Source organism: Pipistrellus kuhlii, unplaced genomic scaffold (genome assembly GCF_014108245.1).
Source record: "Pipistrellus kuhlii isolate mPipKuh1 unplaced genomic scaffold, mPipKuh1.p scaffold_m20_p_14, whole genome shotgun sequence".
NCBI lineage: Eukaryota > Metazoa > Chordata > Mammalia > Chiroptera > Vespertilionidae > Pipistrellus > Pipistrellus kuhlii.
This window is the reverse complement of record NW_023425449.1, coordinates 37,251,958-37,275,836: the sequence shown is the minus strand read 5'-3', so window position 1 is coordinate 37,275,836 and position 23,879 is coordinate 37,251,958. Positions and strand designations below refer to the sequence as shown.

The window sequence follows — 23,879 nt, the reverse complement described above, 5'->3', positions numbered from 1 at the left end:
TGAAGCCAGGAAAGCCCGCAGCATGGGTGTGAGGCAGTTCTGTCATACGGAAGCTCCTAAGCCACATGCCCCTGTTCCACAGACTTAGATAGAGGGCAGAGCCAACCAAATTCCTAGGAGAAAAAAAAAAATCCTCATGAGAGAACGGGATCATGATGGGTTAACTACAGGACAGGTGTCACTCCTGCCTTCAGCCCCCGGGCCCCAGAGGAATTCTCTGGAATCCATCTGAGGGAGATCTCCGAAGTTGGGTTGCGCTGGGCTTTGTTTTTCTCTCCAGGGGGAGCTGTGCAGGGCGCGGGACACAAGAAGGCCTATTCCTCCTACGACAACCACATCACCCCACACCTCATTCGCGGGTTCACACCAGCTAGATTACATGGAAATCCTCACAGTAACTCAACCCCGTTTAATTATTCGGTAAATCTTAGGTGTGCCGCTGCCGGTGGGTTAATCTGTTTATGCAGTTAGCCTCCGTGCCGGATCCGGGCGGCACTAATCCGTGAAAGGCCCACTGTTCCCCTCCGGCCTGTGATCCTCTGTCTCTCGCGGTGCTGATGGCACGTTTTAATGAATTTTCAGCAATCCGAGTCATGCCAGCTAGCCAGGCCTGCGCCTCCCCGCAGCAGGGCACCACACTGTTTTCACGGCGGCACAAAATAATAAAAAATAAATTAAAAAAAAATCATACCCCCCTCCCCGGTCCAGGTAGGAATCACATACATGACGGGGAGGAGGCAACCTGGGATCGGAAGCACCCGGGCTGCTGCTGCTCAATTTCATAAAATCTTTAATGACCATATAAATTAACCCCGGCGAGGCAAAAGGTCGCCGCCGTCGCCTATGCATACACGTGTCTATTTGCTTTTGATAAGCAGCGCTTTTATGCGGGGAGCATGATACAATTAACCCTTCAATAGCCATACAAAACGCCGCCCCGGACGTTTTAAGTGTCGGGCATTAACGGAAAATTACACACTGCATAAAATTTTCATTGCAAATGCTGGCGTGATTGAAGGGGGGGAGCGGCGGCCCTCTCCGCACCCCATGTTTTATTAATAACGCTCTGACAGCAGAATGAAATATCCGCCGTCACGCGCAGCAGCTGAGCACACACAGAGCGCACAGAGCGTCTCCCTTCCCCAGCCTGCCCCGCCGCCGGGGGGCGGGAGGGGGGAGGGGAGGCAGGGACGGTGCTGGGCTCGGAGGGGACAGACCCCCGGTCTAAGGGGAGGCTCTCCATCTGCAAATGTCTTACCTCAAGCAACTCCTTGCATATCCACTGAGGACACGGGCCTTGCCGCCCGCCCCTGTGTGTCCTCAACAGCCCCCCACGCCCATCTCTCCCCGGCCTGCACTTTGCTGCTGAACCTCAGCCGTGGGGAGCTCCTTGTAGAGGAGCCAGGCCTCTGTTTGGGGGGGAGCGTCCCTTTCAGGCACATCCATGTGGAGACGGTCCATTAGGAAGGAGAGAGCGGATGCTGGTAGGGCTCCAGCCTGCTTTCACCAACCAGGGTCATCCCTGATCAAACCAGGGACATCCCTGATCAAACCAGGGTCATCCCTGATCAAACCAGGGACATCCCTGATCAAACCAGGGTCAGCCCTGATCAAACCAGGGACATCCCTGATCAAACCAGGGTCATCCCTGATCAAACCAGGGTCAGCCCTGCTCGGACCCAGGCTCCCGCCCCCCCGCGTGAGGCCAGGCCGAGAGGGGACGATGGCCGGCTCGGGGAGGGAGGGTCGTGGTGGAGATCATGGCCAGATCGGGCCATGTCCCGGCCAAGTCCACGCCCCTGACGACGTGACATCCGGCGACAGGCCCTGACCCGTGACAGCCCACGGCCGTTACTCTCCCTCTCGTCCCGGGGAAGCGAGGCGAGGCTTCTCCGGGTAGATTTACTGAAGCTTTCCCCCAGGGCTGGGAAATGAAGTGTCACCGCGGTCCCGGCGTCCTTATCTTGAGGGGACATAAAATCGTAAGGGCTATCGCAGCTCCCATTAATAAAACATGGGGCGTCGGGAGGAGAGGAGGAGAGTTATGAAGGGGCTCCAAGAAAAACCACAGTGCAATCTGGGCCTCATCGCACGCTTTTTCGCGGGGTCCGATTCATTTCCTAGCGTGTGTTAAGGGCGAGAGAAATTCCCAGACATGTTCCCCTATACATCACCGCGGTGTCTGACCTCCGCCTGACCCTGGCAACGGTTTGAGAAATCTGAATGTGAACAAAGCCCGTGTCAGCAGCACCGAGCCACTGCCATCAGCTTAATCGCAAACAGCAGTCCCGAGGCCGTAACTGTGCCCGCCCCGTCCAAGCCACAGCCCAGATCCTCCCTCCGGAGCTGGCCCTGCCCGCACAGCCTCTGCTGCTGGGACATCCCCCCCTTTTTTGGGGGATGGGGGGATCTCTGCCTTTGAAGTAGGCAGGCAATTAGCTCTAATGCTCCAGCAATTCAGACCTGTTTTGTGGTTTTGGAGGCGAGAGCTGTTTATTACAGGTGGGCACTGTGGAGCCGTGCAACTTTGCAGAGTTTTAATCATGCACAAAATAATCAAAGGGTAACTTATATCCACCGCCATAAAGTTTCATTCGCGTCTGGAAAAAAAAAAAGGCTCGCTTTGGGTCTTAGAGTCTGGAAGTCAGTGGACATTCACTTTACAAAGAGGCTTCAGAGCTGGGAGGATTCATGTGGACAAACCGCTCTCTCCCCAGGAAAGCGGGAGCTTGGAGCTGGGGCTGCAGGAGGAGTGGCTGTGTTCTGAGTCTCAAGCACCAGTTTCCTCCACACAAAATGCCAGCAAGTGTAAGATGCATTGTAGGAAACGAACCAGCAAGCAAAAAGTCATACGTGACGTTAAATGTGCTAATGGATCGAAACTGGTTTGGCTCAGTGGTAGAGCGTCAGCCTGCAGACTGAAAGGTTCCAGGTTCGATTCCGGTCAAGGGCATGTACCTTGGCTGCGAGCACAACTTCAGTGGGGGGTGTGCAGGAGGCAGCTGATTGATGTTTCTCTCTCATCAATGTTTCTAACTATTCCCTCTCCCTTCCTCTCTGTAAAAAATCAATAAAATATATATTTTTAAAAACAAAATAAATGTGCTAATGGGATGCTGTAGAACTGAGGGAAATGACATAAATTCAAGGACGTGAAATTCCAAAGTAAAGATACTAACTTACACAAAATTCCCAAAGATGCTAATGCAGCTGTCATTTTCACCAATAAGTTTCTTCACTAATGTAGTGCATGTAATCCTAATAAAAGTATTACCACATTTCATAATACTGTTGCTTTCATAGCATATATAGCTCTATTCTTTTACTTCATGTAATATAAAAAACACAGTATGTATTTATATATTAAACATCAAGATATGATTGTAGTTAAGCTTCAAATGAACACTGGAGTCCATTAGAACTTCCAAGTTTTCAGACAAATAGTAATACATTTTTGTTTCTAAAAGGTTCTGAAATAATACTGTAGTCTTATAGAAGTTCAGTACAGTTAGTTTCCCCTAGCATTTTTATTATGGATAAGAATGATGATCTTATCGAACTTATTTTGTATATACACATAAACTATATTTAAAAGAAATACTTTGAATGACTAGCTTAGAGTATTTTCATTTGAATGATGAAAATTAGAAAATCTCTATTAATTTAGTCTATAAAATCATAGTACACCTTTTGAAGTGTGTCTTCTCCAGTGATACACTGCTGACCAGGCCACACTTGGCTCCCGTGGCTTTCTCCCATAGTGGGCTTCGGAACCCTCTCTCTCTGAGTCCTAAGGTAGCGGTCACCAACTGGTGGTCCATGAGGTCCGAAAGGTTGAAGACCACTGCTCTAAGGAAAGCGTTGCACACTTTTTAGCCCATGAAGTAATGATATAAAGAGGAGGCAGAGGACATTAAGCAACTTAAGTACCTTCAGTTTTATATACGGAGCATCTCCTCCAAGCACCTGGCCTGTAAGAATTCTTCCCTGGACACCTGCAATCTCTCCCTGTCCGGTCCCACCACCAACTCCAAATCAACCTCTGTATGAGCGACTTAAATCTACTAAAATCTTTTAGTGACTCACTACAAGAAAAAGTTCAATCTTCTGGGCATACAAAGAATACCTCCGAGATACCTGGTCCTTGTCCATCACTTCAGTCTCATTATTCTCCCACTTCCTACCTAGCACTTAACACTTAAAACAACAACAACAACCCACCTTGTGTCTGTGGCTCAGCTGGCTGAGCATTGTTCTGTGCACCAAAAGGTCATAGGCTCGATTTCCGGTCAGGGCACAGCCCAGGTTGTAGGTTTAGTCCCCGGCCTATGCAGGAGGCAACCAACTGATGTTTCTCACATCACATCAATATTTCTCTTTCTCTCCCTCTCCCTTCCCCTTTCTCTAAAATAAATAAAAACTTTTAAATTGCATCATCAGAGTCACCTGTTCGACTTGTTAGAAATCAGACTGTGTGCTCCACCCCTGGAATTTATAATTCAGTCGATTCAGAGGGAGGCCTGGGAATTTACATCTCTCTGTTTCCAGATGAAGATGATGCTCCTAATCCAAGCACCACATCTCATGAACCACAATTCTAGAAACACGTGACTGCGATTCATGTTGCCTTCCTGTACATATCATTCTATTTCCCTGTCTTGTCTAGGACAACTTCTCTCCACTGTATATCCACTTTTTTCTTCAAGCCCAGCTTGGGAAATTCCAGTTTCATCATCTGTAAAAATGGAATCAATAACACCTACCTCATTGGTTTGTTGTAAGATAATATATAGAAATCAGTCAGCACTTAGCCTAACACAAACTAAGGGTTTCAAAACACTGGCTGGTTATTACTATTAATTATTTCTTTATCCAAAAAGTCTTACCTAAATCTTGAATTGGGATTAATGTTTCTGAATAAGATTTTCTTTTTCTTTTTTTTCTGTACATGGTTGTCAAACAGCTTACCATAGTATTTGGAGATTACCCATGCACTATGCCTATTTTCCCTAACAGCTGCACATTTACTGAAAATAGTGATTATCTTATTGCTCCTTGTGCCAGAGCACCTGGAACAGTGCCTGGAATACAGCAGGCAGGCAACACAGATTTGTTGAAACACTAAACTGAATTTAGGATGCAAAATTGAAGAAGAAAAGGAAACATCCAGATGCTATATCACTCTTCTATTCCCCTTCAATAGAACTTGAAATGGAGTATTTGTTTGGATTGGTTTGCATTTGACCTTGCATTTTCTCTTTCTACTAAAAGTAAATTCATTTTCCAACCCTCCTATCTGACTTCACACCACGTGTTCTTCTCAAAGCCACCAGCAGCTTCCATGCTGTGAAACCCAGGGGCCACGAAGGTGTCTGCTCAGCACATGCCATCACACCCTCCTCCTGGGGACCACACCTGACGACCTTGCTCCAGCGCTGCACCTCTCTGACTTCCTTGCTCTCGTTTACTACAGTCTGCAAATATCTTATCTATTTGCACAGCCATATTGTTCAAAAATCTTATTCAAGACTCATGCCCAGCAGTCTCTGGCACTAATATTTTGAGCGAAGTTGATGACTCCTGGTTTTCTTACCCGGGGTAACTAGGTCTATGGCATGATGTCATCAGTTGAGATGAAGAAAAAAAGGAGAAGAAATGGTTTTGCAGAAAAGAGAAGTTCAATTTGGAATTTGTTCTATTTGACTTCCCTATACAACATCTCCATGGAAATACGCAGAAGGCCTGGGAACATCTCCATAGAAAGTTTCTCTGAGAGACTGAGTAAAGATGGAGATTTTGTAAACAAAGACCATAAATATGTCGACAGGGAGTGGTATCTTTTTAGTTTGACAATTTTGGTCATAGTCTTGATTTTGCCCTATTATTTCCAATCAGATCATTCATGAAATCTTTTCGTTGATTTGAAGTGAGGAAAGCAAATTGGGCTTGTGCTATTTTACCTTAAGTATGTTCTCTAGTTTTCTAGGAGAGAAAATAACATATGTAATAAAAAGGTTTTTATGAGAGATGCATAGGTGAAGGTAAACTGAATAATTTTTTATGGAAATCCTGGCTTTATATTGCAGGAATGTTTTCACTTGCAAAAATGTTTTGTTTGTTTTTTTGTTCTGTTTTTTTGTGTGTTTTTTGTGTGTGAGTGTGTGTGTGTGTGTGTGTTTTGTCAAGTATTTCAATACCCCATTATGAATGCAAAGGACTTTTTATAATCATTTTTTTGTTCTATATAACACATTATTATTTCAATTGTATAAATCTGGGAACTGGGATCATGTTTATATAGCAGAAATAAATGAGGTGTGTTGTAGCAACATGGGTGCGTTTCCTCTTAAATTATCTGAATATAATGCAGCTAACAAGGTCTGGCTGCCATTTTTTTTAACATACACATATACACACAAGGCACAGGGAACAGTAAATGTGTTGACATGGCTACACAAAATCCAATCAACCCACTGACTGCCAAAAATAACCCCACCAACCAGGTTTTTTTAATTGTGTGAAAACAATAGCTGGCTTTCTGGCTTATCCTCTGTATAAAACGGACCACTTCAGTGAAACTTCATCATGTACAAATGCGGATGTGAGAAATTATCCAGCGGATGTTACTCCATCTTTAAAACGTCACTTTACATAGGCATCCAAATATACAGATATATTTGCTTTTGTTATTAACTTGTTTCTATAAGGGATCTGATCAAATCTAATTGGAGCAGCTCCAGAGATCCATGTACTACATAAATGACGAGAATAACAATGGTAGGACGGACAGACATGATTGTGAGGAGGAACAGGCCAATTACCTGAGGTCACTCTCAGCGGCTGCTCTGACAGGTCATCTTCACAGGCCCTGGCTCCCAAAGAGGCAGATTCTGCAGGGACATCGGAGGGAAAGGTGGTCAGCTCTGCAGTCACAGCCAACATCACAAGAATCCCGTTTGGCTTCCAATGACAGAAGTGTGTGGAGGGGCTCCGGGGAGTCTTAGGAACATCTTACATCCTAGTGAGCAGTGGTTAGCAAGATGAGTCAGACAGGGGTGCCCTTAGATCAAATTTTTTATTTTATTTTATATATACTTTATTGATTTCTTACAGAGAGGAAGAGAGAGAAATAGTTAGAAACATCAATGAGAGCGAAACATCGATCAGCTGCCTCCTGCACACCCACTACTGGGAATGCGCCCGCAACCAAGGCACATGCCCTTGACTGGAATCGAACCTGGGACCCTTCAGTTCGCAGGCTGATGCTCTATCCACTGAGCCAAACTAGCTAGGGCTAGATCTAATTTTCGATGATGGGCAGTGCACAGTGAACACCAGATGTAGTTCAAATATAGAAGCAGGAAAGGCTCGTTGTGATTTTTCACCTCTCAGGTCTCTGGCCACGCCTACATGATCGTGGCCATAGCACATGACATAAGTTATGAGCATGCTTTTACTTCTGTGTCAAAGCAGCAAAAAACAATAGTAACAAAAAAACACCCCCTCAATATACTGTAGGGTAGCTGCTGTGAGACCAAAGCTGAAAACAGTCACTTAAGGAACCCTGAAGAGTATGTCCAAGCCATCGATAAAGGCCGCAAGGGACTCTGCTCTTTTATTTGAGCTCCACAGCAGAAGCCTGATTTACTCACCTCACCCCAAACACAAGTCATGCTTTCCATCCAATCCCATGCTTCCTTTGCATTCCTTATTGTAGGGGAATATAGAAAACCACGACTAGGCCTTAGAAATCAACACCAATACCTCCTTCTTTCTCCCTACTGAGTCATCACATGTTCCTGGTTCCATTTGACAATGTCCCCTGTCTCATTTGTTTCTCTGGTCCCTGTCACCTTTCATTCCTGGTAATTTCAGTAGTTTCCAGAGCAACTTCCCCGCCTCAAATTCCAATCAAATCTCTCATAATGTCTTGAGAGCTATTTTTTTTTTTTAAGAATACAGAATTGCATAAGCACAAATCCTGACTCAGCCACTTTCCAGATATGAGACCCTTGTATACCACTCAATCCCCTCATTTGTAAAATGCAGCTATAATCAGCAATTGCAAAAGAAAATAATACAAACATGATATGGTCTCCCAAGTGAAAGAGGCCAAATCTTATGGACAAACTTTTAAAAAGTGGCCACAAAATTCTTACACTGACAAAGACAGTCATGTTTATCTAGCAATAGCATCTCTGGTTGGTTCTGAAGGCTTTAATTAAACAAATAATTAACCTTGAAAATAGAAGTGCGCACCAAGGCACTATTATTGCATCTGCTAATTGTTTTTCCTCTTATATAAAACCTTTGGCCTTTGGTGGTAATCTACTTAAAAATAATACTATCAGTATAAACACTCGGTAGCTTCCCATCCCCCCCAAAAAATATTATGTTTTCTTGTAACTGTGTCTTACATTGGTCTGGAAAGGAAGAATTTATCCTCAGTCTTTGCTTATAAGTCCAGCAATAACTGCCAAACAGATCACAGTATTAATACCCAACCCATATGTCTCTCAGGAAGCCACCTTCTTCCTCACAATCCCCCCCTCTTTCCCTCTCTCTCCCTCCCTCCCTCTCTCTCTCTCTCTCTCTCTCTCTCTCTCTCTCTCTCTCTCTCTCTCTCTTGTTCTCTCTCTCTCTCTCTCTGTCTCTCTCTCTCTCTCTCATCATGATGCCTTGAGCAATGTTGTTCCTTGTATTTTTTAATATCTTTTTGTTTTCTCATGTTACACTCTTATTCTTCCCTCAAAACCCAAAGCAAGCGTCACCTCCTCCATGCTCCTGTAACAATTAGCTTCCACACATGTGACAGGAATTGGTGTCTGTTTTTGGAAAACAATTGAAAGAGCTTTGACTTTAGAGACCCAGGCTCTGGGATACTTTATGAAATTCTCATCTTGGTATTCATCTGTCTTAGGATGCTTTTATTCAAAATCCTAATCTATGCCCTATACCCTTACACAGATGACTACCAAAAAGACACTAACTCCTGACACATATTTGAATATGTATGCAAAACCATTTTCTCTTCTTTTCTAGCAAAAAAAATAGTCAAGGAACCCTTACTGCTTTACACACACACACCGATCATGCATTAAAGAGACTTGTTCAAATAGATATCTGTGTACTCCAGTGAGCTAGACCAAATGACTGCTCTCCTTAAAGACACATCAAAATAAAAATAAAGCCATGACAACTTAGTGACTGCGTGTATCTCTGCTGGGTACTGTGATAGCTATTTCGTATAAAAACAGATGCGAATTCCCCACAATCAAATCAGGAGGCTCTGGTGAATCCTTAGTTTACACGTCAGGCAGCTGGGCACAGGGGGTTGAGGTCGCCCTCTGTCCTTGGGCTCCGAGTGTGAGCCTGACTCGCTCGGAATGACCCCCAGGGGACCTGGGGCAAAAGTCTGAGGGATTTGGGATGTGTCCAGTCAGAAGAGCATGATATTTAGGAGCCTAGGAAAGTTTCCTATATTTGTGAAGGCCAGAAACCAAGAGGGGGCAAAAGAAAAAAAAAAACAACAACAAATCAACTGTTCACGAATCCTGCGAGCATCCTGATATTTTATAAAAGATTTACATCCTTTGAATATGAAATGTGACCAAATAAGCATCTGGTAGCACATGGAAATAATTCCATGTGAGAGTGGTTTAAGGAGATGTACAAAATGTCTAAACCAGAAACTGTTTTCTAACCTCACAAATTACAATAGGTTACGTGGCCCCGGAGCCGGCCCCAGTGAGAGTGACTAGGGCAAGTGAGTTCATAAATGAACGTCGTTCAGTGCGCCAGCAATTTTTTTTTTTTTTTAATTCTTAACAGTGTTGCTCCCTTTATATGAATGAAAACATGTTAATAAAGGAGCTTTTAGCTTACCAAACTGGTTAGCTTACACTTCTCTGCCAGTGTAAAATGAATTGTGTAAGATCTGGCAAGGACACACGCGGCATCTTTCAATATTTCCCTTGCATAATTGCTCTGTAATAACAAATCTGACTGCTGTTAACACGGCCTGTCCCTTTCCAAGGTGATTTAATTAGATTACTAATTTGTATTCTCTACCACCTAACCTTTCTAGTTTAATTCTATTAAAAATAGTCCCACAGACAGTTTACCCAGTGTTCTACTCTATCCTGTCAACTTGGCCATGAACACAAATTTGAGAATGGTACCAAATTACTCTATTTTGATTGACACGGCGTGGGCCACGCTTTCCTGTGGAATAGCATATCGATCATCACTATCATTGTTTTTTTCTTTTTTTAAATATATTTTATTATTTTTTACAGAGAGGAAGAGAGAGGGATAGAGAGTTAGAAACATCAATGAGAGAGAATCATCAATCAGCTGTCTCTTGCACATCCCTACTGGGGATGTGCCCGCAACCAAGGTACATGCCCTTGACCGGAATCAAACCTGGGACCTTTTAGTCCACAGGCCAAAGCTCTATCCACTGAGCCAAACTGGTTTTAGCACCATCACTGTTTTCAACAACACTTTCCAGGTGTGACGGATGGACACCCCACGCAGCTGGCAGAGCTAGGATTTGAACCCAGACAGCTTTATTTCAGGGATCATTCTCTTAACCGCAAGGACACACTGAGCCATGTATTTAAGATCCTAAAAGTCATTTTTCTCTTAATTCTGCAATTATTCTTCATATTCAACTTTCTCATTTGGCCTGATTCTATCCACCTATGCCTAACTCAAAGGGTTCCACTCCCAATACAATGCTTAAAACCTAAATTTTGGAGACTCCTCTTCCCTTTAATTGATGAGAATGAACATTCACACAGTTCTCTCTCATTTCCTTGCACTGTGACATCCCCTCACTAACTCTCCATCTCATTTCTCCTCCTGACCTTTCCCTTCCCTTATACAAATCCTCTTGATCCTAGTAAATAAACTGATAACATTCAGGTATCTAATCTTAGTTCAGAAATCAAGCTCTCATCTTCCAAGTCCCCACCCCCACCATAATCCTATATATAAAAGGCCAATATGCAAATTGTCCCCATGGGCAGGAGTTTGACAGACCGGAAGTTATATATGTGCTGACCACGAGGGGCGGTGCAGAACATGGCGGGCATCGGTGATGCACTGCTGACAGCGGGCAGCGATGGAAGCATTGCTGGCCCCAATGGGCTCCACGAGAGCGGGACTGTAGCAGGATGGCGGAGCAGGTAAGCAGGCAGTGACAGACCAAAGTGAATGCCAGCGGCCTCACCAGTGGCCCCCACAGACAGCAATCAGCAGTGGTGGCAGGGGGACAGGGCCATGAGTGAGCGGCATCAGGCCAAGGTAGGTGCGAGTAGGGGCCCTAATTGCCCTGCCAGTTGCCTCACAGATCAGCCCTGATTGCCAGCCAGACTTAGGGACCCTACCCATGCACAAATTTCATGCACCGGGCCTGTAGTTGGAATAATACATTTTTTAAAATGATAATCATTACAAACTGATGGTCAGGGAAGGATCTGGAATTTTATTAAATGCTCTAGATACATAAACAGAATTCTAAGTTTGAAGTTGTTTGTTGTGTTTGTGGAGTAAATGTAATCTAATCTGCACTTGATTATTGCACAGTCATGTGCTTTTTATATTCTTATCAGCAAAATTTGGGAAGCATCTGGCAAAAATTCAAGAGAAAATATAATTTTTAAAACAATGGGTGAATGTTTAAGCTATTGTACTAGGATGAGATTTGCCTACAAAATTTCCATGTCTCACCCCTACCACTGACTTGTTAATGCATCAAACAATAAGGCATATCACTATTTTTATTTTTTTAATTTTCATTATATTTTTCTGTGATTTCAGAGAGGAAGGGAGAGAGAGAGAGAAAGCTGGGAACATCAATGATGAGAGAGAATCATTGATCAACTGCCTCCTGCACGCCCCCTACTGGGGATCCAGCCCACAGTCTTGGCATGTGCCCTGCCCTGGAATCAAACCGTGACCTCCTGGTTCATAGATTGAAGCTCAACCACTGAGCCACGCTGGCTGGGTTGTATCACTATTTTTATCAAAATGTTTAGCACATAAAATAAAACATATATAGCCAATAGGATAAATAGTAAGCCAAGTGGCCTAAAATGATAAGAAGGAAAAAAACACCTATTTTCTGTATCTCAGGTAAAATTATTCTTAGTTCTACTTCACTTTCATCCACTAAAAAATAAGAAGAGGAGGAAGAAGTGGACAAGGAGGAGGAAGAAAAAGAAGAACCCATTCCTTACTTTTTTAACTGGATAATAAGACTACATTCTGAAAGTCCACAAATTGCAACAAGACTTCTGGGCCCCCCTCCCCTCCCTTGAAGCCTCTCCCACCTCCAGCATGGCTCTGCGATGTCTCACAGGCTGACAACAAAAGAGAAGATCTTTGCAGCTCTCTCCATTTCAAAATAACATGAGAACACTTGTCGGAAACCTGTTAAGTGCTAAGCATGTAACATGCATTCCGTTACTCAATCCTTGCAGTAAATCTATTAAAAAAACAAACAAAAAATATTGCTTTTATGGAAGAGATGAGATATCAAAGGTCAAACATGTTAAGTAATGTTTTCCAAAGGCTCAGAGCGGCAGAGGGAGGGTTTGCACTGAGTCTGTCTGGCTCTAAAGCTCCATCCTCTCCTCTCAACACTCCCTCCAGGCAGCCCCCAGGACTCCTGAAAACAAACAAAACAACAAAAAACAGCTCAAACTCCCTCAAAGCAAATTCATCTTCCCATCCTCAATATTGAGGACACATCGGATTCAGCACGCATTCCCATCTTGGTAGCTACATCTGAATAAAGAACTTGGAACTGGCTTGTGCACTGCCAAAGCAGAGCCCGTGTTTGGAGGAAGCACGTTTGCAATTAGAAATGATTTCCAGGGGTCTTCTCCACCCTGTTCCTCCGTGGACACAAAGAGCGCTCTTCTGAAAAGCAGAGCAGCTCAGCATGCTACCAAATGGTTCTGAGTAACCAAGCAACATCATCTTTGTAGGCCTGCCGTGCTTTCTCTGAAATTATTTCTCCCCGAGCAGTAAGAGGCCGGAGCGCATTGGATGCTCCAGGATCAATTATCGGAATGAGACTGGGTTTGCAATTCTTCACTTTCTGGAAAAGTGCAGCTCCATTGCCCTGCCCTGTCTGATTTCAGCCATAAGTTACTTTCATACAGTAAGGGAGGAGTTCCCTCCTGGGCCTCTGGGCCAGGCATGCCTGATCACTTCTTCCTGCCTCTTGAATCATCTATGACCTCAGTTTAATGGGACCTCAAAAGAATTTAATAAGTGTCTGATATCAATTAGTTTCAATAAATTACTCATGCATTTCCTTAATGTCTCATATTTTAGAGTCCTCTTACTGAACATTTTTTTAAATTTACTAATTCCTAATGCACGTCTCTGTTTTACTTCTGAGCGTTCTGAAATTGAAAGGTCAAACTTCTATTGTCATAACTTAGGAATAATGTCATGTTCACAGCTATCAACCAGTTGCCCAGTTATTAAAACTTAAGTCTTTATAGGATTTGACACAATCTTTATATTCTCTGCACAGATGGATCTTGAGAGTATTATACCAAGTGAAACAGTCAGATGGAAAAGGACAAGGACTTCCTAGCTGGTGTGGCTTAGTGGCTGAGTGTTGATCTATGAACCAAGAGGTCACGGTTCGATTCCTGGTGAGGGCAAGTGCCTGCATTGCAGACTTGATCCCTAGAGGGCATATGCAGGAGGCAGCCAATTAATTATTCTCTCTCATTGTTGATGTTTCTACCTCTCTCTCCCTCTCCCTTCTCTGAAATAAAAAACATATATTTATTTAAAAAGACAATGACCATATAATTTCATTCATATGTGGGATATAAAACAAAAAGCAACAAATGAACAAACAAGCAAAATAGCAAACTCATAGACACAGACAACAGCAAGTGGTCACCAGAGCGGAAAGTGGGTGAGGGGAGAGTGAAGAGGGGAGAGGGGCTCAAATCTGTGGTGACAGAAGGAGAATGGTCTTCAGGTGGTGAGCACAGAGTCCATGCATGCGATATTATAAAGTTGTGCACCTGAAATGCACACAATATCATTAACCAATATCACCACAATAAATGTTGAAAACAATTTTCATTCCTTAGCATGTTGTGTTGGCTTCACTGGTCAGCTCATCAACACAGGAAGCACATCTATTCACACCTGGCTCCCTCTGACCTACTAATGGCCTTTGTTCAGGTGGACAGTAGCAGTATTTTGGGGGGTTTTTTTTGTAAGATTTTGTTACTAATTGTGAGAGAGAGAGGACGGGAGAGGGAAAGAGAGAAACACTGATGTGAAACATTGAGCCTGGAAACAAAAATACCCAGAATTCAGAGTGTAATAAAGTTAATGAATATATAGTGTTTAGTATTGAATATGTAGTAATTGTACTAATGTGATTCTTTCGTGGCTTTGGTCTGTCCTAATGAATGCAAGTTAGTTAAAGAGAAGCTCGGTGTCCTGGCTTTTTAGATTATATTTATCTGTGATGTGTGCCCTACCCTGTCCATCAGTGGAGTTTGGGTTTTAAGCCTTTGAAATATCACTATTATTTGTGTAGATATTTTGGAAATAGCAAATGTTAAAAGACTAACCACTGGTTTCCTAAGCAATTTGAAAGCTGCTTTTCTTAAATCCCTAAGCAAATCTTACAGAGGCTGCAATAAAAGTGGTTCGTGAACCAAGTTCTAAGACTGTTCAGTCCACGCTGATTTGACCCTTTACAAAAGTTACAGTGAAGAAGATGAACTCTGAGGACTGACAGTGATAGACAAGTTGACCATAGGTTTCTCTTGCAAGAGAGGGATCCTCCCCTCCCCCATTCCAGACTCTCCCTCATCAGCCTCTATTAAGAGGAAAACTTGGGTCCAGATTACTTGAGAAGTCACAAGTAATCTCAGAATGTGCAGGACTGCAAACATGGCAGTCTCCAAAACGCAAACAGTATCCATTCATATACAAACACTGGGTTTGAGTCATTATCTAGAGTCTTTCTTTAAAATATATATATATATATATATATATATATATATATATATATATATATATATATATATATATATATTATTGATTTTTTTACAGAGAGGAAGGAAGAGAGATAAGAGAGCAAGAAACATCGATGGGAGAGAAACATTGACCAGCTGCCTTTTGCACAGCCCCTCCTGGGGATGTACCTACAACCCAGGTACATGCCCTTGACCAGAATCAAACCTGGGACCCTTCAGTCCACAGGCAGACACTCTATCCACTGAGCCAAATGGGTTTCGGCTCTAGAGTCTTTCTTATGCGCAGTCCCCTAAATCCGTGGTCGGCAAACTGTGGCTCTCAAGCCACATGCTGCTCTTTGGCCCCTTGAGTGTGGCTCTTCCACAAAATACCACAGCCTGGGTGAGTCTATTTTGAATAAGTGGCTTTAGAAGAAGTTTTTAAAAATTTTGGCTCTCAAAAAAAATTTCAATCATTGTATTGTTGATATTTGACTCTGTGGACTAATGAGTTTGCCGACCACTGCCCTAAATCATATGCCCTACTGAGCACACCATCAAAGCACAACACACTTTTTCCTGCAAAGCAATTCACACGAACCACACAATGTTTTAGAGCTTTCACAAAGGCAAGGTGAATGGGGAATGTATGCCATGAGAATTAAAACTGGCTTCAGTGTGTGTATATTTAAATCTCTATTAACAACGTGGAGCCAGACTTCTCATCTACAAAATAAGGACAAAATTACCTCCTGCGTTTGCCACATCAGGTGGTTGTAAGGATGAACGGTGAGTCCTTATCACCGCCTCCTAGTGACCACACACAACCAGAAAATACAATCTCTGCAGGACATTTTCTAAACATTTAATGTCTTAAATATGCTGACACGAACTGTACCAGTACTGCTTATAATGAACTATTCTATACAGTTCTGTATATGCGGGGAAAATTATTGCTTCCCGTGTGCAGGCTTATTTATTTTGTGAGTTATATATGGCCATAAAAGAAAATCCTCGGATGACTAGATCGATTCTTTTTATCAACACTATAATTGTTGAAATAAATTTACCATTAACCTAAGACGCAGAAAAGTTTCCTAAATTCTATGTAAATAATCCTTGGATTTCTCACTGTTTGGAGGTTTCTGCCTTTCACCACTTTAGGAAAGGTCAAATTTATATAGTCATGTGCCCCAAATTACACTTATGAGAATTGACCTAGGCAATGATGGATACAAACGTAAGTGAAATAAATCTGAAGAGGGAAAGTTAGTGAAAGTATGCTTAGCCCCAGAAAAGGAAGATTAGGAAGGCTAGATTAGAGCCAAGAGTGAAAAATGTACTGTTGGAACCTGCTATGAATTTTCAAGACAATACTTATGCATACCCATGAAATGTTTATTTAATAAATCACTCATTAATGAGCAAACAGATTGATGAGATTTGGCACATTGCTTTCTTTGGACTGTATTAGCAGCAGGGGGAAAAATGGTTTCTGAGACATAGCCAATTTTTTTCTTTTCTTTTCTCCATTGCCTGAATGCAAGAATTGGAAAAGGATTCCTTGATTCTGGCAAAGTAGAGTTTTAAGCAGAGGGTGCTATAATCAAATGAGCATCTTTGGGATGCTGTGCAGAGGTTACAATGGAGGAGGAGTTTTGTTATAAAAAAGAAAAAAGAGGACACTGGAACATTCATTGTACTTCAATCTATTACCGTCCAGAAGAAATCCCGGATAAAGAAAGAACAGTGATTCCACTGGAGAGAAAAAAGAATGTTAAAAAAGTCTAAGGTTGAGGTGAGAGAGATGATGAGCTCAATTTTGGACATGAATTAGAGCACAGCTGTTCAGTAACATTTAAATTTATTGTACTAGATCTTGGAAGAGAAGTCTGAGTTGAAAATACTTGGAAGCTAATAATTAATACTTGTAAGTGACAGTTCTCAGGAAGAGCACAACAAGTGTGGAAGATAAGGGATGAGGACAAAATCTGAGGAAGGACAAATAAGAGTTAAGTGGCACTAAAGATTACTGAGAGATGATAAAAGGTAACGGCAGAGAACAAGGAGGGAGGCAGCGGAGCTAGATGGATTGGTAGAACATTGGACAAAGGAAAGTAACGTCTCCAGAAGTTGGAGGCTCAAATGTAAAAATTACACAGAGTCAAGTAAAAAGGCCCTGGTAATACTGTGAGAGATTATGGGGGCTCGGATCAAAGAGGTAGCAAAGGAACTGGTGTTAAAAGAGGAGTATATAGGACTTAACAATGGAAGTGAGAGGACAAAAAGAATCAGAGAGTTTCCAATAGTTTTGTGCCCTAGAAGTCAGAAAAAATGAAGATGCCATGTACTCAGATGAGAACAAATGCAGGTGCAACAAGTGCGGGGGGAATCTTGGAATCTGTAGCTTAGAACACATGTCCAAGTAAAGGTCTCAAGTAGGCTCATACATATGGGGGGGGGGAGAGAGAGAACGAGCGAAAGAGAGAGAGAGAGAGAAAGAGAGAGAGAGAGAGAGAGAGAGAGAGAGAGAGAGAGAGAGAGAGAGAGAGAGAAAGAGAGAGAGACTTAGAGAAAGAGATATTTTAAGAAGAAGGAAGAATCCACATGTTGAAGGTTGCTGATTGGCTCAGTCATTAGATTGGCCAAAGAACAGGTCCTCAAAATCCTTGACTAGAGCTTCCTGTGTGGAGTGGAGATGGCAAATACCCCTTGAATGTGGGGAAACGAGAATGAAAATGAAGGAGAGATGACAAGTGCAGACAATTCTCTGGGGAATTTTGCTGCAAAAAGAATCAGAGAAACAGGGCAGCCTGGGGAGGTGGACGTAGGTAGCACCATGGGAGGTTATTGTATGTAGGGTTATACAGAGAACTTAAGTATGATGACAGGAATAAGCTAGTGGTAAAGAAGCAATTAATGATGCAAAAGAGAGTGAGGCAGTGACCGATGGCAGAGGAGAGTCACGGGTGTGGATTTCTGAAGAGTGGTGGAAATGGGGATAGAAGTCAAATTATCACAGAAGTCAACGGAAGTCGGTCTATGATTGACCAACCTCACAAAAGCTGGAGATTATCAGAGTCATGACAAGCATGGGAGAGGAGAATTTGAGGAGTAGAAAGGACTGAGAGAGTAAAATGAGGGAGAATGATGTAAAACGGGGACTGGAAAAGAGTGTCAGAGAGCAGGACCCCCTTGGTTTTAGCACATAAAACTGTCTTCTCTATGATACACAGAGACAGAAATCATTTTGCTGAGTAATGACTTGACTAGTCATGCTATGTAGCTATGAGCCAAGACCACTGCTTTTTCACTGTGGATATTATGGAGATCATATAAGCACTTAATTATATCAAAATTAGAAACCTTGAAAGAACATAATCTGTTCCCTATTACACTCTTCAGTTAAGTTTTATGGCACCCCTATCACATGGTATCTTTAGCAATATTTCTAAATTTGATCAAAAACTTATATACAATGCACGCAGCACATGCATTTTAAGATTTTGGTACAGGATGATGAAAAGGTCTCAAAAATGTGTGGTGATTTGGGCCATTGATTGTCATGATTCTAGATGAAGTAATACATGATCATCTTTAATATAAAAGGTGAACATAGAAGCTGAAAACCTGTTGCCATAAACATCTTATGATTAAAGCAAGCAACATATAAGTCTGCAAAGCATTAAATATATTGCTATTCTAAAATACATGGTAATAGCAGATAGTAGGAAAAACTGAACTTTAGTAAGTGTGAACAATTCACAAATGATAACCAGAATTCAAATACAAAAAGGCTCACAATAAACAAAAAGCCAGAAATATGATCACCTGAAGAAAATAAAAAGTATGTTATGTTCCAGGGGCTGAGAGGGAAATGTAGTGGTAAAGAATCTAATGGTAAAGAAAATGAATAAAAAAAAGTAGTTTATTTCTCTTCTTATCTCACTTCTACAAACAATAAGTAAAAACATCTCAAGTTAAAAAATAAAGCCAAAAAAAAACCAAACCAAACAAAAAATAGATCTCTGATGTGATCATTTGAGCTACAATAAATGTAGAGTTCTGTTTTTGAGGATTTTTTTACATTGACATGGAGGCTGTAGATTAAAGAAGAGACATATATATTTTATCCAATAGAAGACCTACTATCAAAATAAGTTATTTATTTTTTGTGGCTAATTTTTATCATCTGTCCCATACACTGCATATCTTACATTGGTCCTCACATCTGTTCTCAGGAGGCAAAGCTAATGTGTTGCCCCAAATAGCTGGAACTCTGTTTCCAGAGTGAAGAAAACTGACCTCTCATTTGCAGGAGCGGCTTGGAAAGGTGCAGAGCTGTGTCTATGAATTGTTGAGAAGCATCTCTCTATTCACAAAAGTAGAACGGAATTGGGCGAGGCCAATCAATTCCATTTGTTCCATTTCTGCACCCCGCCTCCTCTCCTGTGTCATCCAAAGGGTTGCTGGGATTTTATGGACAGATGTTGGGGTGCTCTGCTTTCCTTCCTTTTGCCAAATGTACAGAGGCAATCCTATCTTGTCCCGAAAACAGGAAAAAATGAACCTTCCCGAACTGACCTCCAACTAAACTTCACCCACCGTGACCTCTTCCCTTCACCTGTGAACAGTTCAGCTCATGACTGAGTTCTGGGTTTGTTTTCATTCAAATACTCAATGGGTATTTATTGAATCCTTGCTAGGTGCCAGGCAACGCTGAGAGTCACATTATGAAAATACAATGGAACCGCCTAGAGATTTTCAGTTTAATCAATCTTTTTTTCATTTAGAAACATGCAAAAAATGTCCTGAACTTCCGTTGTTCCACATTCCATAAAAATTTTCCTCTATCCTTACTCAGCACGAATGACATTAACAGGCTCATATAAATATAAGCTCTGAATATTATGAAGAAAACAGAGCCCAGGAACACTGTTTTATTAAAACTACAAAAGCCTCTTAAAAACCATGATGAAAAATGACTACCTTTTAGTTGGTTGAAACAACAACAACAACTTTATGAACGCATTACTTCCTCTGCCCACCAGTCATTTAAAGCATTCTGTTCGGAAGGGGCAAAGCCAGGCCTCCTTACCCGAGCTCACACTTTCCACTCCCCGGGTCCACATAGCGGAGAAGTTTCAAAGGTCTCCAAGCTTCCAGACTTTAGCAGAAACCTTGACTCTTTCCGTGCTTATATTTAGTCAATGAGTTTGTTCAGTGGGCCTATTTTTTTTAAATATATTTTTATTGATTTCAGAGAGTAAGAGAGAAGGAGAGCTAGAAACATCAAGGATGAGAGAGAAACATTGATCAGCTGCCTCCTGCACACCCACTAGGGATCTAGGCCACAACCTGGACATGTGCCCTGACTGAGAATCAAACTGACCTCCTGGTTCGTTCATAGGTCGATATTCCACCACTGAGCCATGCCGGCTGGATTCAGTGGACTTTTTTTTTTTTTAATCCTCTTTCCCATTTACTGAGAGGTCTCTCTGTCAGTTCTCCTTGTGATTGGCTCTGAATAACTTCCTGCCTCCAGGGACCATCAACCTTATCCTTCTTACATATGGCTGCCCATCCTGTTTCCTAAATACTTCTCCAGGGATGGCATCTGATACGCAAACGCTTTGGTAGCTTCTCATTTGCTGCCTCATCAAATCTGAACTTCCTTGCTTAGTTTTCAAAGCCTTCCATAATCTCAGTCATCTCACTGATATACCCTTCTTCCAAATGGTTCCTCTTAGGCTCTTTGTTTAGTTTCTTGCTTCTCAAAACAATCATGTAATTTCCCCTCTTAACCTGAGGCCTATGCCTAAATAAAGAGATGCAGAGACAAAAAAAATAAAACTAGAATTCATATCCCAATCCTACTCATGATTCATGTCCTAAGACCTGCACTAACCACAACAAACCCCACAGATCCAATGCTCCTCCAAGCAGTCTGAACTTGGTTGGTGCCCTAAAGTGTCCTAATTTACCCAGGTTACTGTGTCAAGTACATCAAGTCTGTCTGCCAGGCAGCCTCTACCAGGGGTCCTCAAACTTTTTAAAGTGGGGGCCAGATCACGGTCCCTCAGAGAGCTGGAGGGCCGGACTATATGAACTACTAATTCCTACTGTAACACCTTGGCTGTGCTCACTGCCTAAAAAACCTGGTGGGCCGAATCAGACTCCTCTGCAGGCCGCATGTGGCCCGAGGGCCGTAGTTTGAAGACGCCTGCAACCCTTCGAAGGCAGGGAACTTCATTCCTCTGTTTCTCACAAGCTCAGGCCATACTCCATACCCAGAGCTCTTGCCGATGGACTCATTATCAATAATGTCAGCAAAGGCCAGTTGGTATGGCCCAGTGGTTGAGCATCAACCCAGGAACCAAGAGATCAAGATTCAATTCCCAGTCAGGGCATATTTCTGAGTTGGGGGCTCAATCCCTAGAAGGGGATGTGCAGGAGGCAGCCAATCCATGATGTTTCTCTCCCATCCATGTTTCTATTTCTCTATCCTGCTCCCTTCCTCTATCTCTAAAAATCAAGAAAAACAAGTTTAAATTAAAAATAATGTTAGCAAAGGTAGCAGAATCCTCCACGTAACAGAGTCTGTTTCTCCAAGTTCATTCTGACTCTGATTCCAATTAATTCACCAGGTATTTGTCACACTGGCTTTTAGATGCCAGTATTTGGTATTCTCTCTCCAAGGTCTACGCTAGCAATCTTTCCTCTTTTCTTTCTCACAAACCACTGTTAACACCTTGTAGAAACTGCTCACTCTCCGCCGTTTTCCTTTCCCTAGTCCCTTTTTGTGCCTTGTAAATGCATTTAATTCTTTGAGGTTCAAAAAACATTCTTGCTTGAAACAAAAGATCTAGAGGATGAAATAAGAGTGTACAATTATTGCAAAATGGCCATAGAATCACCTCCCCAGCTTCCCTTGAGAACCGTGGTCAAGGATGATGTGGCCGAGGGCTGAGACGGACTGTCAATTCGACTTTTAATTTTGTGAACTAGGATGGTTTGGACAAGAAAATATCTTCAAAGGGTCAATATCATTCCTGTAAATGGGAAGAAGACTGAGTGTGAAAAGACTGCTTTGATCAAGGCTTAAAGAAAAGGAAAAAAAAAACCTATGCGCAAATGCCAATGGTATTTTCTCAATTTCTCTTTTTCTTTGCTTTAAAAGGGCTTTTCTTCTTTTCTTTTAAGTGAGGAAATTGCAGTTAAAAATTATTTTATAGCCCTTAAAATGAAAACATTTGCCTATTAAGCTCTAACGACCTACAATATTCTATCTGTAAAGCATCATTCGGCCCCCCTGCTGTTCCATTTAACTTCAGCTGAACCTTTTTTTATTGCTTCCTAATCTACCCTAATTTGCCTAAATCCCTTATTTGCCATTTCTCAAACTGTTTGTTTACATCTCACTGGAAATGTGTAATAATAACAAAGTGTTTTAAGGGCTGGAAATAATGATCAATTTAGACACATAATTTTACTTCGCAGCATAAAGACAGTGAAATTAGCAGACATTCGCTGGGAGCCCATAGGGTTCTGAGGGCCATCTCTGGCGAGAAGACACTGACATGAAAACAACCTCTGGTGCCTTCCAGGAGCTTGAATCTGAAGGAGGAGGCAGACTAGAAACCCACCACCCTTATTTAGGAGTGATATTCGAGGTGGTGGCAGCCAAGTATTCTTGACATAAAAGAACATGAACCACGAACTCTGCAGGGGGAAGAAGATTTAGAGCACCAGGTATCTTATTCTGCATGGGGCCACTAATTTTTTTTTCCTGTTTGGGAGAAATGGTTTATAGACAGATGATCAAAGACAATGATCAGCTTTAAAATCTCCCATTCAACCTATGTAAGGAGCAGAATACCCTAAAGATACCAATGTGATGCTACGTAACCCCGAACAAGTCAGAAAAGGCTGAGGGCTCTTGACTGAGGGGTGGACCAATGAGTTTAAAGGATCTTTTTTTGAGGGCTTAACTCATGAGTTTTATTTATTTATTTAAATATATTTCATTGATTTTTTAAGGAGAGGAAGAAAGAGGGAGAGAGGGTTAGAAACATTGATGAGAGAGAAACATAGTCAGCTATCTCCTGCACATCCCCTACTGGAGATGTGCCCGCAACCAAGGTACATGCCCTTGACGGAAATCGAATCTGGGACCTAACTTTAGTCCGCAGGCCAACGCTCTATCCACTGAGCCAAACCTGTTAGGGTGACTCGTGAGTTTTAAGGATCTTTTTGGCTTCCCCATTATCTGAATATCTGCAATTACTTTTGTCAACTTCCAAATACTTGCTACAGAGTCTGAGAAGACCTCAGAAGACTGGACAATAATTTGACTTTACCACAAGTACGTTTGTGTGCATTTATTTTTACCACCCTCTCTTTTCACGTTCCCTCTGCCTTTTGGTCCCTTTATATTTGACTAAACTTTAACACTTTCCCAAGTACACTGGGTCTGGCAAGAGGGGGTTTACAGCTGTGAGTACTGGAAACACAGAGTTTACTCGTTAATTATTGAATTGTTTTCCATATGTACAAATGTAAACCTCCTCTTGCCCTACCCTGTACTCACGTTCATCACCTCTGCGGCTCTAAGTCTACTGGCCAACCAGACCCCAAAGGATGTTCCCTCCCTGCCCACTTTCTGACTCGCTCCGATTTCCTATCCTGCTCTCGGTGCTTCCCTGCATGCCCTTCCTCCTTCCATTCCTCTAAGATAGGGGTGTCGAACTCAATCAGAGAAGGGGCCAAAATCTAAAATCCAGCCTAAATCGCGGGCCAAATGGTTTACTGAACAGTCATAAACTGTCATTGTGATGGAAACACAGCGGAGTGCAGTGATGACAG

General features: G+C 42.3%; 1 protein-coding gene across 3 annotated transcripts in view; it reads right to left on the bottom strand.

Annotated features, from left to right (window-relative positions):
* Positions 1 to 23,879, bottom strand: part of ZFHX4 (zinc finger homeobox 4) — a 193,451-nt gene that overhangs the window by 29,009 nt on the left and 140,563 nt on the right. For all 3 annotated transcript variants that reach the window (XM_045581488.1, XM_036437173.2, XM_045581489.1), the window contains exon 5: positions 6,822 to 6,890. In XM_045581488.1, coding sequence (XP_045437444.1) covers positions 6,822 to 6,890 — 69 coding nt within the window. The remainder of the gene's footprint in view (positions 1 to 6,821; positions 6,891 to 23,879) is intronic.